The sequence below is a fragment of the Neofelis nebulosa genome, chromosome 3 (genome assembly GCF_028018385.1).
Source record: "Neofelis nebulosa isolate mNeoNeb1 chromosome 3, mNeoNeb1.pri, whole genome shotgun sequence".
In the NCBI taxonomy this organism is placed as follows: Eukaryota; Metazoa; Chordata; class Mammalia; order Carnivora; family Felidae; genus Neofelis; species Neofelis nebulosa.
In genome coordinates, this window is record NC_080784.1 from 33,469,202 (window position 1) to 33,484,704 (window position 15,503).

The window sequence follows — 15,503 nt, forward strand, 5'->3', positions numbered from 1 at the left end:
CTGGGTTGTTGCTTTGGGAACTTAGATAATAGCTACAGTCTGTTTCACCTGGGTGCACGGCACGGAGAACCAGAGACGTTTATTTTTATATTATCAGCTTCCTGTCTTATTAATGTTTCTGTGTATTTAAAACACCGTCATCTTTTAGTTATTTTGGTCCCTCTGCATCCTCATTTTCTTACCTCTCAGGCTGAGCTTCTGTATTGCCTGTGTGCCGTAGCACCTGTACTACCTCTGCAGAGGCAGACGTGGGAATGCGTGTGCGTTTGTCAGCTTTCTGTGATCTGAAATGATCTGCAGCTTCTCTCCCTTTCAGCAGAATTGACGGTATGGTGAATGGAATTGCACTCATAAAACAGGATTTTTCCTATTAGGTGTGGCAATAAGGTAACGTGATCAGCCTTAGGATTTTTAGATTCTTGACTGTTGTAGTTATAATGACAACTACAATTATCATTTATATAGTGCCCTACAATTTTTAAGACACTTTTACATTCATCATCTACTTTGATGGTCATAGTGTGGGAAGTCCTAATGTTAATGTCAACTTTATGGCTTCCTGCCTTATCTGCTAGTTGTTGGAGTTCAGATCTGATGGCACTGAATCCTCAGAGGTAAATTAACATAATTTAAAATTCTAACATATATTTTCTAGTTTTTTACTCTTTGTATTTTGTGCTATAATTTGGGCGTTCAAGGTTGACAATGTTGTGTAGCAGTGATTGGTACATGAAGATCTGACAAACAATTTGTAGGGTTTTGTAGCTAGATGATACCTTTAACTGCTGGCCTTAGTATTCTGACCTATGAAATGAAGGTAGTAATAGCATGATTGAACATCAAGAATTTTATTGATTCCTGCAGTAAGAAAGAAGAGAAATCCCTACTCCTGATAAGATTATGTGTTCCTTACCCATACATCTTAGCTCTCATAGTGTCCTACCCAGGACTGTTTATAAACATAGAAATAGGGATGTTACAGTTCTAACCCCCCAACTTTTTAAATAAATTTTTTTAATGTTTATTTAGTTTTGAAAGAGAGAGACCGAGCGTAAACGGGGGAGGGACAGAGAGAGAGGGAGACAGAATGTGAAGCCATCTCCAGGCTCTGAGCTGTCAATACAGAGCCCAACGGTGGGGTTCAAACCCATGGGCCAGACCAGGAGATCATGAGCTGAGCCGAAGTCAGTCACTCAACCAGCTGAGCCACCCAGGTGCCCCTAACCCCCCAATTTTTTTTTATCTAAACCATTATCTGTGTAAAATGGACATGCTGTTGTTAATTAGGTTGTTGTTTCTTTGAAAATGGTTCTTTCAAAAGAACTGTTTCTTCAAAGTGGTTCTCAGCTCTTGGTTGATTCCAGTTAGAAAAGTCTTCATTATAAACAGAAAATAATTGATTGTGAGTGTATGGAATTGAGCTTCCTCCCCTTCTCTATTTTTTTCTTTTATTGTTTGAGCCCATTTTTTTCTTTTCCACACAAAATTCTGAATGTTAAAACGTGGACTTTTCTCTTTTTCTTGCCAGTGTGCAAATCTCCAGGGAGTCAAGATGCTCTGTTCTAATGCAGAAGGGGCATCCCTGAAACTGTGTAATTTTGAAGATCCTTCTGGTCTTAAAGCCAATTTAGAAGGTGAGATTCTATCTATAATTACATTTTCTAAGGTGAGAACATATCACAAAGTAAAAAGCCCAACAAAATAATTGTTACGGAAAAATCATGACCACTATGGGGAGGTAGATTTCTTCTGCCATCATACTTGGTCTCAGTCATGTGCTAGGCAAGAAGTTAGGGGAAATCCAGCCTCTACTATTGAATAAGGCTTCAGTTGGAGAATTAAATGTCAACATCTCGAACTTTGAAATTAAACAGTATACGCTTACAGTGACTAAAATGAATTTGCACAAAGCTAGGCAGTTTCTGTCATTTTTAGATTAATGTTTTGTTTACGAATTTCTTATTCCTCTGTTGTGTGAGTGAACTGGTCACTTCATTTATCTGTATGTTTAGAATACAGGGGACTTACCTTCCTTATCATAAACTTACAGAAGCATATTATAAAAGTGCTAATTATCTTAAGACCGAATTGAATTCTTCCCTCAAAAATATAGACTAAAACATTCTTAATTCATAGAACAAGCAAACAGATTGTTAACAATGAACGCTTTATATGTGTAAGTTGGTTGAGAGACTGAGATTTATGGTTCACGGAGTCCTTTCCAAAAGTTAAAGAGCCTGTCATTCACCTCCATTAAGTAAACTAAACCTGCGGTTTTTTGAAGGGAGAGGACTATAAATATTTTGAAGTTCAACTGCTATCAAAATATATTCACCATAGGTGCTAATCTGAAAGGTGTGGATATGGAAGGAAGTCAAATGACAGGAATTAACCTGAGAGTTGCTACCTTAAAAAATGCGAAGTTGAAGAACTGTAACCTCCGAGGCGCAACTCTGGCAGGAACGGATTTAGAGGTGAGTCACCAATGTCTGAAGAGCGTTACAGTCACTGAGCCTGTCCTGCAAAATGTATCGAGGTCGCCAACAAAGTCATTGGCTGGTAAAAACTGCCAGGGAGCACGCCCGCACAGCCGGAGCGGTGTCTCCTGTCGATTGCTTGTTTCAGCAGACGTGCCTCCCAGAGCAGGATTCAGTCACACAGGCCATGGGTCCCAGTTTCAGATTGAAAGATTCATCTGACAGTCGGTCGAAGCCGATTTCATTTGTCCTCTGTTCCTTGGGTCTCCTTCAAGTAGATGAGTTTGATGACTGCTTTACTAATGGAATTTATTGTGTTTTTCTTCAGTTTTAAGTCCAGACAGAATTAAATGGGGCCAGATTATCTTTTTAACTGTTCGAGAAATGTAAAAGATATCCAGGTTTGAAATCAGGTTAAGAGAGAGCCTATTCTAAATTGGAATCGTGTTCTTTTTGAATCACAATTTGAGCTTTTAACTTTGCGCGTCTTTTTCATCAGAATTATATATGTTGTCTTGATTCGCAAATGTAGCTGGCAGGCTCAAGGGCTGTTGATAGGTCTCTTGGTGCCGTCCCATAGCACTTTTTGCAATGCTGGATGCGTTCTAAATCTGTTTGGGACAGTAGCCACCAGGCGCTGTGGCTGTTGAGCACTTGATATATGGCCAGTGTAACTGAGAAACAGATTTTTAAATTTTACTTAATTTTAATTCATTTAAATATAAGTAGCCACATGTGGCTGTTGCCATCATATTGAACAGCACAGCCTTATCCGGGAAAACCTGGCATAGATCGGATTGGAGAGAAGAGTGGGTCAAAATTTGGCTTGTCATTGATTTTTCCCTTTTAATGTTTCTGCTTTGTTCTCTTGACAGATCTTAGCAGTAGAGTGGCAGGCCCCATTAAACTTAAAGGCAAAAAGAACCTGCCCAAGGCCCAAAATAGAAGCCTATTATAAGCACAGTTCCTTAATTTTTTATTCTTTGGTACTGTCACCAAAAATGATGATTTTTTTTCCCCTTGGTTTTAGTTACCATGTAGGTAAACACCAGAAGTCTTCCTGATGGCAACTGAATGCAGACTAGTCAGGTTGACTGTTTGAAGGGCAGCTGGTGACATTCTGTCCTAAAAGGTTATGTGCAGTCACCCACCATCCCCAAGGACTTACCCATGATCTGTCTCATCTGCCACTCTGTGATCTCAAGAGAAATTTAAAAGCAGCTTCCAACTGTGGTGGTAGTTACACTGTTGTATATACATTTGTTAAAACTCATTGAATTGTGCACATAATTTGGGGTTTTAAAAAAAAAAAAAAGCAGTTCCCTGCTATAAAAATGTTCGAGTTGGGGAATGGAAAAATCTATTATAATGTAATTAGTAAGTAAGATCTCTTTCAGTTGTTCTCTTTTTAAATTTTTTAAACATCTATTTATTTTTGAGAGACAGAGACAGAGCAGGAGCAGGGGAGAGGCAGAGAGAGCGAGAGACACAGAATCTGAAGCAGGTTCCAGGCACTGAGCTGTCAGCATGGAGCCCAACACGGGGTTCAAACCCACGAACCGTGAGATCATGACCCAAGCTGAAGTCGGACGCTTAACTGACTGAGCCACCCAGGTGCCCCTCAGGTTTTTGGGTTTTTTTTTTTAATAGTGCTTACCTGCCCTGCCTTTTGTTGTCCTCGGATTGTGGTAAATTTGCATAGATAATATTTATTACGTTGGAGTCCATTCTGGGTTTTAAATGACCGATTCTAAAATATGGGAACAGAAGAGACACACACACTTCCTCTTTAACCTCTGTCAGTATTTGTGACTGTCAGCCTGACCACTCACCTACAGAAAACAACTCCAGATATAGAAGAAAATCTGACTTTTTTCTAACACGGCAGTCTTCCAGAAATAACAGGGTTTCATGACGTTGGAACATTTTCCTCATGTGCCCCAGGAATCTTAGATTCATGAATATTGTTTTTGTCTTGCAGAATTGCGACCTGTCTGGGTGCGATCTTCAAGAAGCCAACCTGAGAGGTTCCAACGTGAAGGGAGCTATATTTGAAGAGATGTTGACCCCACTACATATGTCGCAGAGTGTCAGATGAGAATTTCAGGGCCGGAGGAAGATGCCCAAGATGAAAAATGTTGTCCTTCTCACTTTTTTTTTTTTTCTCCACCCATTCAGTTGTCTAGAAGAAGTAACACTGTAAGGGAATAAAAAACAAACAAAAACCCATTTAGAGGATTATGCTTGTTCTCAACGGTGCATAAAGGAAAAAAGTGACTTTTTTCCACATTCTGATTTTAACAGAGAAGCACTCATTTAATAGATGTAGAGAAGCTAGAGTAGCTCGCTGCCTTTTGAGCGGAGTCAGGGGGATTTGGCTGGTTTTATGACCAGAAATAGGATCTATTATATTTGCTTTTAAATAGGCATGATGTGGAAATACCATCTTGGTTTGAAATGTATTCGAGGATTTTAATTTATGAAAAGCACAACATAATGCAATTATATTTATTGAATCTCTAGATACAGTATGGATATTTAAATTGTTAAACTTTACGAAAATTTCGAAAAGGTTCAGGTTTATTAATAGCTTTAGTGATGCCTCCCCTACTCTACATACCTGTCATGCCATAGGAATATGGTGAGATCAGATTCCCCAAGGCTCTCTTTTCAGGTTCTTGTGACGTTTATTTTTTAGAACGAAACAGTAGCTAAATTAAATCCTCGGCTCTTACTGATTGAGACTGAGTGAAAGAAAAGACCTCAATGTCAGCTCAAGTTAAGGTGGAACTCTCCAGATGGACAAAGAATTTACCTATCGCTACAACTTTTAAATGAGCATCCTTAGAATTTCATTCTAAGCAAGTTCCACTCAACGCCAAACCAGGCGATTTTATCAACTTACACTACTAGCCTTGTTTTCTCCTGTACAGTCAAAAGAAGCATAGGAAGTATATGTCAGAACCAAAAAAGCAAGGTGCATTGTCAATAGTAATTTAATTCAAATGCCAAATAGTTTCAACAGGGCCAGCTTAGAAATAGGCATTAAATCCCAGTCCACTGTCATCTTTTGGAAATCAACACAATGCCGTTAAAACCCTGCAAGGGGAGGGGAAGCGATTTTAAATGGCAATTTGATGATAGCCACCAAAAAACTTCAACAAAAATAAAGGCGTTGGACGGGTCCGAGATGTCATACCAATCAGTCAGCACCTGTGGTTCTTTTACTTCTTTCTGATTTAGTTCAAATTCTAGCCTGCTTTTCTTGAGTCCTTCTCTCTGCAATAGCAGAGACAGGACCTGTATGTACTTCCTTACCAATAACCCATTGTCCTTATGTCTACCCCAAGAGCAGGGATATAAGCTGTGTCCAAATAGGTTCTGAATTCTACAGACTCATCGGTTTGAAGCAATGAATCAGTAAAAACGACTTTGTCTCCTTTGGGAGAATGACGCGTGTTCAATATTTACGTAGCTTATTCTTCTATATATACATATGCAAAGCTTTCCTTAATGGTAAAGGGTGCACATGCGTAGTGAGAGCTCGCACCTTTACAGGTGAGGGAAAGCAACTTCAGAAATGAATTATTTTCTTTGCTTTATTATTTTTACCAAGACAGAGAAGTATTGTATTGAGAGATATCTATTTTCATAATCAATATGTGCCTAAATTATATTTAAATCATTTCACTCTGTACTATATTTTCAATAATTACAGAATGTGTTTGTTCATCCACTTAAGGGTACCTCTGTAGACACAAACCTAAAAATGCAGAAGAATCTGAAAGGTCTAAACATTGGTATGCCTAGAAACTGCAGATTTTGGATCTAATGTATACTGCATTAATAAACGATGTGAAATGTTGAAAAGGAGTTTCTAGTCGTACTTTTGAAAATCGACTCTTGACCATATTTCACTTACCTTTCTTCAGCATTAAGTTGATGACCAGCCCCGAGGGTCTGGGTGGAGAAGGAAATCCAACACAACGCTTATAATGGATTAGTCTGAAAGGGCCATTAATGCAAATTTACCCCTTTAAGCATGGTTTTTTTATGACCCTCTTTTTAAAATCTGCCGTGCTAACAACACAGGTTCAATTACAAGACTTCCAATGGTTCATTTGTGTTACTCTTTAGCTGATGAACATTACAAGTTAGATGTATTAGGTCGGTTGAGTACATTGTCCCCAAAACATTCTCACCTGACTCGTAGGAGAGGGAATTTTGAGGCAGGAGTTTCAAAAGAGTACAATTTCTATTAAACCTAGTGATGGAACTTGTCTGTACACCGGTAAAAATACAGTTGAGGGTGGGGGACTAGAAAATCTAAATCAGAGTATGCATACTGATAAAATTCAGTACTCCTGTAATTATTTAGAGCCGTATGTATTTATTATGCTGTAATATCTAATTCAACTACGGTTTCAAAGAAATTTTAGTAGGAAATAGTGTAAATTCACTTATGACAGTGATTTACTATCAAATCAAGGCATGGAATATTTTCTCCAGTTCATTTTATGAACGGGTGGTTTATACTATAAATCTACCCCCATGTCAACTTCAAATCATGTTTAATGAAAAGCCCTAGAATTTTATTAAATTTCCAAGGAGGTATTATCTTTAAAATTAAAAAGGTCCACCTCTACAAAGAAAAGTGGTTATTTTCTGCATAAAGCACCTTATGCAAGGATTAATTCTCTGAAAGCCTTTCACAACCTTTAAATATGTCAGCAGGAGTTCACCACGGACCCTTCCTGCTGAGATATTACATTAGGGCAAAAAGAGGCTTGCGTCTGTCACTCATCAAGATTGCTAAGTCATTACTGTGGCATTTCAATAATTTTTAGGTGTTTCTTTTAAGGTTGAAAATGAAACCATTTTCCCTCTAAAGCCATATACTCTTTTTTTTTTAACATTTATTTTTGAGACAGAGACAGAGCATGAACAGGGGAAGGTCAGAGAGAGAGGGAGACACAATTTGAAACAAGCTCCAGGCTCTGAGCTGTCAGCACAGAGCCCGACGCAGGACTCGAACTCACAGACCACGAGATCATGACCTGAGCTGAAGTCGGACACTCAACCGACTGAGCCACCCAGGCGCCCCTAAAGCCATATCCTTTAAGATCTAGAAGTTTCTAAATTGAGAAAAAATTTGACAACTATGAAATCCAATACTTAAACCCAGTTTATTAAATTAAGCTTATGATAAATGGATCTATCCTTGGAACTATGAAAAGATTCAAGGGACGCCTGGGTGGCTCAGTTGGTTAAGCCTCTGACTAGCTCAGGTCATGATCTCGCAGTTTGTGAGTTCAAGCCCCACGTCGGGCTCTGTGCTGACAGCTCAGAGCCTGGAGCCTGCTTCAGATTCTGTGTCTCCCTCTCTCTCTGCATCCCCACACCCCGCCCCCCACACACACTCTTTCTCCTTCAAAAATAAATAAACCAAAAAAAAAAAGAGAGAAAAGATTGAAAGTGTGTCCCTAAACATCAAAATTCCATTAATTGCATATTCAATCTCTTCCTTGGTACTGCAGAAAATAAATTTGGCCTTTGCCCTTCAGATCTATGTGATCTAAGGAGATGCAGATTTGGCATCGCGCATATTGAGTAAAGTCATAGACCATGCCACTGTGTTCATCTAAAAATTTCAAAACCTGTTTCCAAAAATACCGACTGATAGAAATAACGTACAAGAAAGCCACTGATGCTTAACCAAAGCTAAGTGATTAACGTGACCCTAAAGGCCAGGAGTCTTCACTCCCGTTTCCTTGGTCCTGCCCCAAGACCACATCTGCTGGCGCAACACTGTGAGAAGGACACTTCTTTTAGCAAATTGTCAACTGGGCAATTTAAGTGCCGTTCAAACATAATGAGCTCTTGTTGAAAAAGAGCCTCTCATTACCTTTGCATTTTAGTGAGATGAGATTACTCTCTCGTGTCAGAATGGCACTTAAGTTACTCAGTGTCTAATGAAATAATGAAAATAAGTTAAATCACATTATTATTATTTTTTTTTTTAGATTGTTCACTGTTTGCAATTGTACTTAAAAGCTTATCTCCTTCTCTAGCCTATCATGAGACTCTGACAACCTCCACAGAAATGGCTGGGTAAAGAGTTTCTCTGGGCAGGACAGCACTGCTCTTTATACTGACATCCTTGCAAATGTGATTCTTCTGGAAGAGTATCATGAATACATGATTGTCTTCCCCTAATTTACCCTTGGGCGATGACTGATTGGTTTCGCATCCTACCAGAGGAGAAAACTGCCAATCCCGGCTCTAAAATGAACAAATATCTAGTTATTCTTAACCATTTTACTGTTTAGCTAATGTAATAGGCCTTACAGACAATTGTATATGAAGGTTTAATTCTATGTCAGATAAAATGTATCTTTGATGCAGAAAAAGAGGAAGCGTTAAGCCCAATCGTGTTTAAGGCCCTTACTTCAAAAAATAAATAAATAAATAAATAAATAAATAAATAAATAAATATAAAGGCCCTTACTTTTTAGTCATTCATTCAAATTTATCAAAGGCCGACTAATGCTAGGGATTTAACAGAAGTTTAGACGAGATAGGATCCTTGACCATTATGAGTTACAACCCAAGGGGTAAATTAGGGGAAGACAATCATGTATTCAAATAAAAGTAATAAAGAGTAATGGTTCTCTCTTTGCTTTTGTAAATGCTTATACTGTGTAAATAAAACATCCCCAGGGTCCTGTCCGCCCCCCCCACCCCCCCACCCCACCCCCACCCCGGCTTGGAACACCTATCTGTAAAGTTTGGATAATGATATCCACCTGCTGGGACTGTTGTCATAGGGGAGGCTGGTCTTACACATGTATGTTTACATATGTTTCTCACCTTTGTGTTCCCACTGCCTTTAGCACAGTGACTTGCCTATTTTAACTCAGTATCTACTAAAATGAGTCACACTGTGGACCCAAGTAGGTTCTAGGTGGTTTTAGGCTTAGTATATTCTAACGACTGTGTTTCTCAACTTTCTGATGCTATCAGCAGGCTTTCAAGATAAGTCAAGGAAGGAACCTGGTGGGTAGGAGACTGGGAAATTTTCAAATCCCCATTATCTTCTTCAGGATCGTATATGGGTATAGGTAGGGTGCCAATAATCCCTTCTTATTATTTATAAATCAGCTCCTCTTACAAATGAAGAACCAAAGAGCGGAGACCAGCTCCCAGGCATCCTGACTAAACTCCTTTCTAAAATGATTACATGGCTTCCTTTGTGAAAGCTTTTATGTGAGCCTTTAACATCACTTAAGGTACAGCAGCTGTTTTCCTGGAACTCTGGATAGGTCTGTTTCCTCAAGAGAATCCAACCTAGCTTGATTTTAATCTGTGAATTGTGGCCTCAGTATAAAAGTCCTGGCTGAGGTTTTAATGGCCAAGATTTAAGTAAATTTAACAGACACCCCAGTGGGTGTTCCAATTACATACACTATTAAAGGGCCTTCTGTGAGGATTAAAACAAAAATCACTATTTAAAAAAAAACAAAACCCATAGTCCATGTGCGGTATAATTTGCCAGCAGGAAAGATTTCAGTCCTGGAAAAGTTTCATATAAAAAGGAAGCTAAGACAATGACAAATCACAGAACTCCACTAACTCGAAGAGAAGCTCGGGATTCTTTTGGCTCTTGGTCTTCAAACAGGTAAGACGCTTTGTATTTCTAGCATGTGTTTTAGACTGCACACTTTTGTCTCTCTATAGGGCATTTTGTACCCAACGGGCAAAGTCCAGGTGCATAGCATCCAAAGAAGCCTTGACCTTCATGGTCCTTGTCACCCCTGGCCACAGAGATGCAGCCTTTGGGGAATTAATAACAACTCATGGACCCGTATTCGATTTCGTCTTTAGCCTTTTTCCCATCAGATGAACATTAACGTGAAGGCTTTGTGAGAATTCGTCATGTCATTAGCTAATTCGAGCCCGCCTTGGCCACGGAGGCATCTGGTCTGGGACTCGGTGCTTTGAAAGGTGTTGAGCTCTCTCCCGCGCTCACAGATGGTCCAGCCCACACTTGAGTGTGGAGGATACTCAGCAAAATGTAATTAGTGCCACAGCGTAACCACTGAATGTCATACAACTTTATATTAGCCAGAGATTCCTAGCAGAAGCTACCTTTCCAAGCAGATGGCCCAGTTCTCTTTATCTCAGGAACTGGTAACAGTTAGCTGGAAACTAATCAGTTGAGCGGGGGCAGGGAATCTTAAAGCAAAAAGGTGAACTTGATAAGGGAAGGAATCAGGGGGTTTGGATAACCAAATAAATACTAAAAATAAAAAAGAGACAGCTTTGTACTGAAAAGTGCGGAGCATGTAAGTTCAAAGTCCTGCCTTTATCGCAGGTGGCTAGGAAATCCTGAAGGCAAGCAAGGGGGGGTGGCGGGTGTGTTTGTCAGTGTCCTTGGGTGAAAACGACAGCTATTTCTATCTTCCGCGGGGTTAGCATACAAACATCAGACTGCTCACCAAAGAGGTCTTTACTTTTTGCTCAACCCAGTCTGGGGCTCCTCTGACTGTTCCATCGTGTTCCTCAGAATGGAGGCGATTCCAAAACTTGTCGCTGGATTTCTTCTGCTGACCTTATGCGTGGTTGGCTGCTCCAGCCAACACTGGTCCTACGGCCTGCGCCCTGGAGGGAAGAGAAGTACTGAGAATCTGATTGATGCTTTCCAAGAGGTAACTCGCTTTCATCTTCAAAACTGAGACGTGTGCCCCCACAGGGCTAGCCTGGGCTCCACCTGCTCTAGGCGTCCCCGGGGAGATGAGGCACTGCAAACTGCCAGGCCCATTCCCACTCGCAGTTCAGACAGGGACCAAGGAAACAGAGAGGGGAAACGACTCCAAGAGAACACGGCAACACCTGTGAAGGAGCGTGCCGCGTTCAGAGCGTCCAGAATGGCCAAAGGAATTCAAAACAATGCGACGGGTCCATGGTCTCTAGAGCAAGAGGATTCCTTGGGATTTGGAAAGAAAATCTTAGAACCTCTGCTTTTTTTAAAAATGTCATCTTTAAAAAAATAAATAAAACAAAATGTCACCTTTTAAAAGTATCTATGATACGAGGTCAGTGGTACGTTTAAAAAAAAAATTTTTTTTAATGTTTATTTATTTTTGAGACAGAGAGAGACAGAGCATGAACAGGGGGAGGGTCAGAGAGAGAGGGAGACCCAGAATCGGAAGCAGGCTCCAGGCTCTGAGTTGTCAGCACAGAGCCCGACGCGGGGGCTCGAACCCTCGAACCGTGAGATCATGACCAGAGCCGAAGTCGGACGCTAAAGCAACTGTGCCGCCCAGGCGCCCCAGTGGTACATCTTTGTAACGTGCAAATCAGTATCCTCACCAAGCGTGCGCACCCTATCATTTCTTTTTACTGAAATGGGCACTTAAGCAAAGAACTTGGAGGCTGCTGGATAGAGGGGAGCGGTTAGCAAGCTCGGGGACACAAAATATATACTGGAGAATATGCTGGATTTGATTTCATGTAAATTAGATGTCAGTGTTAGTACCAGCACTAACATAGGGCACTTGGTTTTTTATCTATGAAATGAGACTTCCTGGGGTCATGGTCACACGAGAGAGGCCTTAGATGTTAGTTGACTAAGCCCCAAAATGAAAGTGGGCTAATAAAAGAAAGTCACTATTATTTCTTTTATTTTTATTTCTTTTTTTAATGTGTAGAAGACACAGACATTTTATTTATTTATTTTCTTAATGTTGTATTTATTTTTGAGATAGAGAGACAGAGCACAAGTGGGGGAGGGGCAGAGAGAGAGGGAGACACAGAATCCGAAGCGGGCTCCAGGCTCCGAGCAGTCAGCACAGAGCCTGATGGGGGCTCAAAATCACAGGCCGTGAGATCAGGACCTGAGCCGAAGTCGGATGCTTAACCGACTGAGCCACACAGGTGCCCCTCTATTTTTGTCTTTTAAGTTTATGTATTTATTTTGAGGGGGGTGGGGAGAGAAAGAGAGAATGGGGGAAGGGCAGAGAGAGAGAGAGAGAGAGAGAGAGAATATCCCAAGCAGGCTCCACACTGTCAGCATGGAGCCCAAGGTGAGGCTCAGACTCAGAAGCCTCAACATCATGACCGGAGCTGAAATCAAGAGCAAGATGCTTAACCAGTGCCAGTTAAACCACGCAGGTGCCCCAGATATTGTTTCTTAAATTAACGGGAAACAGGCCTAAGGGATGAGCAATTCGGGGCTGGGACACTTACGACAGTGCAATCTGAAGTCTCCTCTCCACAGATTGTATGTGAAGTAAATCTTATTTAACTGTGACATATTTATTTAAAACTAGAAACTAGGGGCGCCTGGGTGGCGCAGTCGGTTAAGCGTCCGACTTCAGCCAGGTCACGATCTCGCGGTCCGTGAGTTCGAGCCCCGCATCGGGCTCTGGGCTGATGGCTCGGAGCCTGGAGCCTGTTTCCGATTCTGCGTCTCCCTCTCTCTCTGCCCCTCCCCCGTTCGTGCTCTGTCTCTCTCTGTCCCAAAAATAAATAAAAAACGTTGAAAAAAAAAAAAAATAAAACTAGAAACTAAAAATCACCCTATTCACATCTCGAAGCTCCTAGACTTTTTGTATACCATCCCCTCAGGAGGTTCGAAGTACTTCATTCTCATCATCTCTCAGGAGAAAATATTCTCTCCTTATTACCCCCATTACCTCCAGAACCACCCCCCCCAACCCATCCATTCAAATGCCTGATGGAGGATCTATCTTCTTAGATAATCCCCTTGGCCTCACTTTCCACGCACAATCTTTGGTAGAAGTGGGAAACACCATTCCATTTCTTTATCTCCATCAGCAAGAATCTCCTTCTTTTTCCTCAGATAGCCAAAGAGGTTGATCAACCCGCAGAACGTCCGCGCTTCGAATGCACCATCCACCAGCCCCGTTCTCCCCTCAAGGACCTGCGAGCAGTTCTGGTGAGTTACAGTGGTGATGACATGGGGCCTTAGAGGTGAACGACTCCTTGGTACCGCCTCTCAGGCTGTCCACACAGGACAACCAGCTCTCAGCCTCCATAGGGCCTACCTTCCTGACTGCGTGAATTCCTCCCGGGGTAGGGTCTCACCATTTTGTGACGCCATCTTTCAGTACCAATGGCTAGAACATTTTTTTACCCCTTACACTGTAACCTTGATCTCATCTTGGTTCTGGCCTTTGGGATGACTGACAAATTTCTTCCCACTGTTATATGTCGGTTCTTCAAGTATTATTCATCAGCCCCCCTTCCCCAGACTATTCTAATCTAGGCCAATCCACACCTCTCCACCAGATTCCTTAATTCTTCACCAATGTTCTTGGTATGAGATAGTTTTGCTCTGGAAAAATGAGGAAATCAAAAATGGTGCTCTAGTTAATTTTTTGCCCTTTGGAATAAAAAAAAATTCCAAACTAGTAAATTTATAATACAGAACCACATATTTGATTTCCAATTGGTTTTGTGTGTGTGTATGTGTGTGTGTGTGTGTGTGTGCGTGTGTGTGTGTTTTACTCTCGAGAGCGAGCGAGCGAGAGCAAGCATGAGTCCAGGAGGGGGCAGAGGGAGAAAGAGAGTGAAAATCTTAAGCAGGCTCCACAGTGAGCACAGAGCCTGACTCAGGGCTCGATCCCAGACCCTGGAATCATGACCCGAGCCGAAATCAAGAGTCGAACGCTCAACTGACTGAATCACCCCGGCACCCTTGCTTTCTAGTTTTCTGACTGGATTATAACAACGTCCACATTCCCACCAAAAATGGGAATCTACTAACTTAATGCAGGTTTTTCATAACCAAACACAAGTATACAGAGAACTGAATATAGAAATTGAACCTTGAACTCACTGTTGGTGATCTCTGAGCTCCGCAGTCCATGTATCTGCAGCACTTAGGGGCATTCCAATTAGTTACCAGTTATGCCCAGGAGCAGGGAAAGCCTGAATAAATCATATATGAAGATAAGCTATAGTTTTCTTTTTCTCCATTGACCTCAACTTCCACACCCACAGTTCAAAGAAAAAAAATGCAGACAGACATCTTTATTTGCTTTTTCTTTCTACTCTGACCTACCACACAAAATAGTAAGCAGTGATATTTCCCAAGCACCACGTTAGAAGGAATTGAGACAAAAGCTAGGTTAATAACAAACGGAGATCAGATCTTTCTTTCATCTCTTTCACATCCTATCCTTCAACTAATAATGTAGATTTTAGGTTTATTAAAAAACTTAAAAATACACGATCTGTTATCTCTCTAGTGCACAAAAATAAATGGGTCTCGGGGCGCCAGGGTGGCTCAGTCAGTTAAGCGTCCAACTTTGGCTCAGGTCATGATCTCACAGTTTGTGGGTTCAAGCCCCCCGTCGGGCTCTGTGCTGACAGCCCAAAGCCTGGAGCCTGCTTCGGATTCTGTGTCTCCCTCTCTCTCTGACCCTCCTCGGCTCACACTCTGTCTCCGTCTCTCTCTCTCTCTCTCTCTGAAAAATAAACAAACATTAAAAAAAATTTTTTTTTAATAAATAAACAGGTCTCTTCTTTGTATATCGGTATTTTAGAAATTAAAATGTCAAAAGCATAATGGAATTCAGCTAGTAAAATCAACCTCGGTATATTGGTTGCTCACATATTTTTCAGGAAAGTCTGACTGAAGAGGAAACTGGGCAGAAGAAGATTTAAACCCACTGAGTCAAAAGGATTGTCAACACAAGTATAATTCTGACATTGCAATTTGTGACCTGTTTAACGTCTATCAATTGTGTGAATTTCAGATACGCTTATGCTAAATTTGCATATTTCGCCAGGAAGTGCTGTGTTATGAATAAAGTGGCATAAATGTTACGTCTAGTGCAGAACTCTGGTGGGGGAGGGACCCTGTAGGCCCATAAAGGGGAGAACTCTGAGTCTGGGGCAGAGGAGACACGAGGTAACACCAAGTCGACATTATTGTCGACTGAAGAAAGCCCATGGCTCTCCTCCGCCACCACCCTGCCCCAAGAGCAGTCACCTATG

At 41.2% G+C, this 15,503-nt stretch overlaps 2 protein-coding genes and 1 long non-coding RNA gene across 5 annotated transcripts in view; 2 read left to right on the top strand and 1 right to left on the bottom strand.

The window, feature by feature from the left end:
- KCTD9 (potassium channel tetramerization domain containing 9) overlaps nt 1-6,347 on the top strand; it is a 41,429-nt gene extending 35,082 nt beyond the window's left edge. Inside the window, exons 10-12 of the mRNA XM_058720281.1 lie at nt 1,529-1,634; nt 2,341-2,474; nt 4,459-6,347. Coding sequence (XP_058576264.1) covers nt 1,529-1,634; nt 2,341-2,474; nt 4,459-4,575 — 357 coding nt within the window. The 3' untranslated portion in view covers nt 4,576-6,347. The remainder of the gene's footprint in view (nt 1-1,528; nt 1,635-2,340; nt 2,475-4,458) is intronic.
- On the bottom strand, nt 832-15,139 carry LOC131506582 (uncharacterized). 3 transcript variants are annotated; one of them, XR_009259047.1, is made up of 4 exons: nt 14,341-15,139; nt 13,256-13,422; nt 10,976-11,138; nt 832-4,674 (listed from the first exon to the last, which is right to left on the bottom strand). It is a non-coding gene; the product is annotated as an uncharacterized LOC131506582 (long non-coding RNA). The 3 variants fall into 3 exon arrangements; XR_009259046.1 differs by lacking the exon at nt 13,256-13,422; XR_009259045.1 differs by lacking the exon at nt 14,341-15,139 and having other exon boundaries at nt 13,256-14,334.
- Nucleotides 11,045-15,332, top strand: GNRH1 (gonadotropin releasing hormone 1). Its single transcript, XM_058720283.1, has 3 exons — nt 11,045-11,185; nt 13,342-13,437; nt 15,129-15,332. Exons 1-3 carry the CDS (start codon nt 11,045-11,047, stop codon nt 15,168-15,170), a joined length of 279 nt encoding a protein of 92 aa, XP_058576266.1. The 3' UTR covers nt 15,171-15,332.
- Nucleotides 15,333-15,503: the final 171 nt, after the last annotated feature.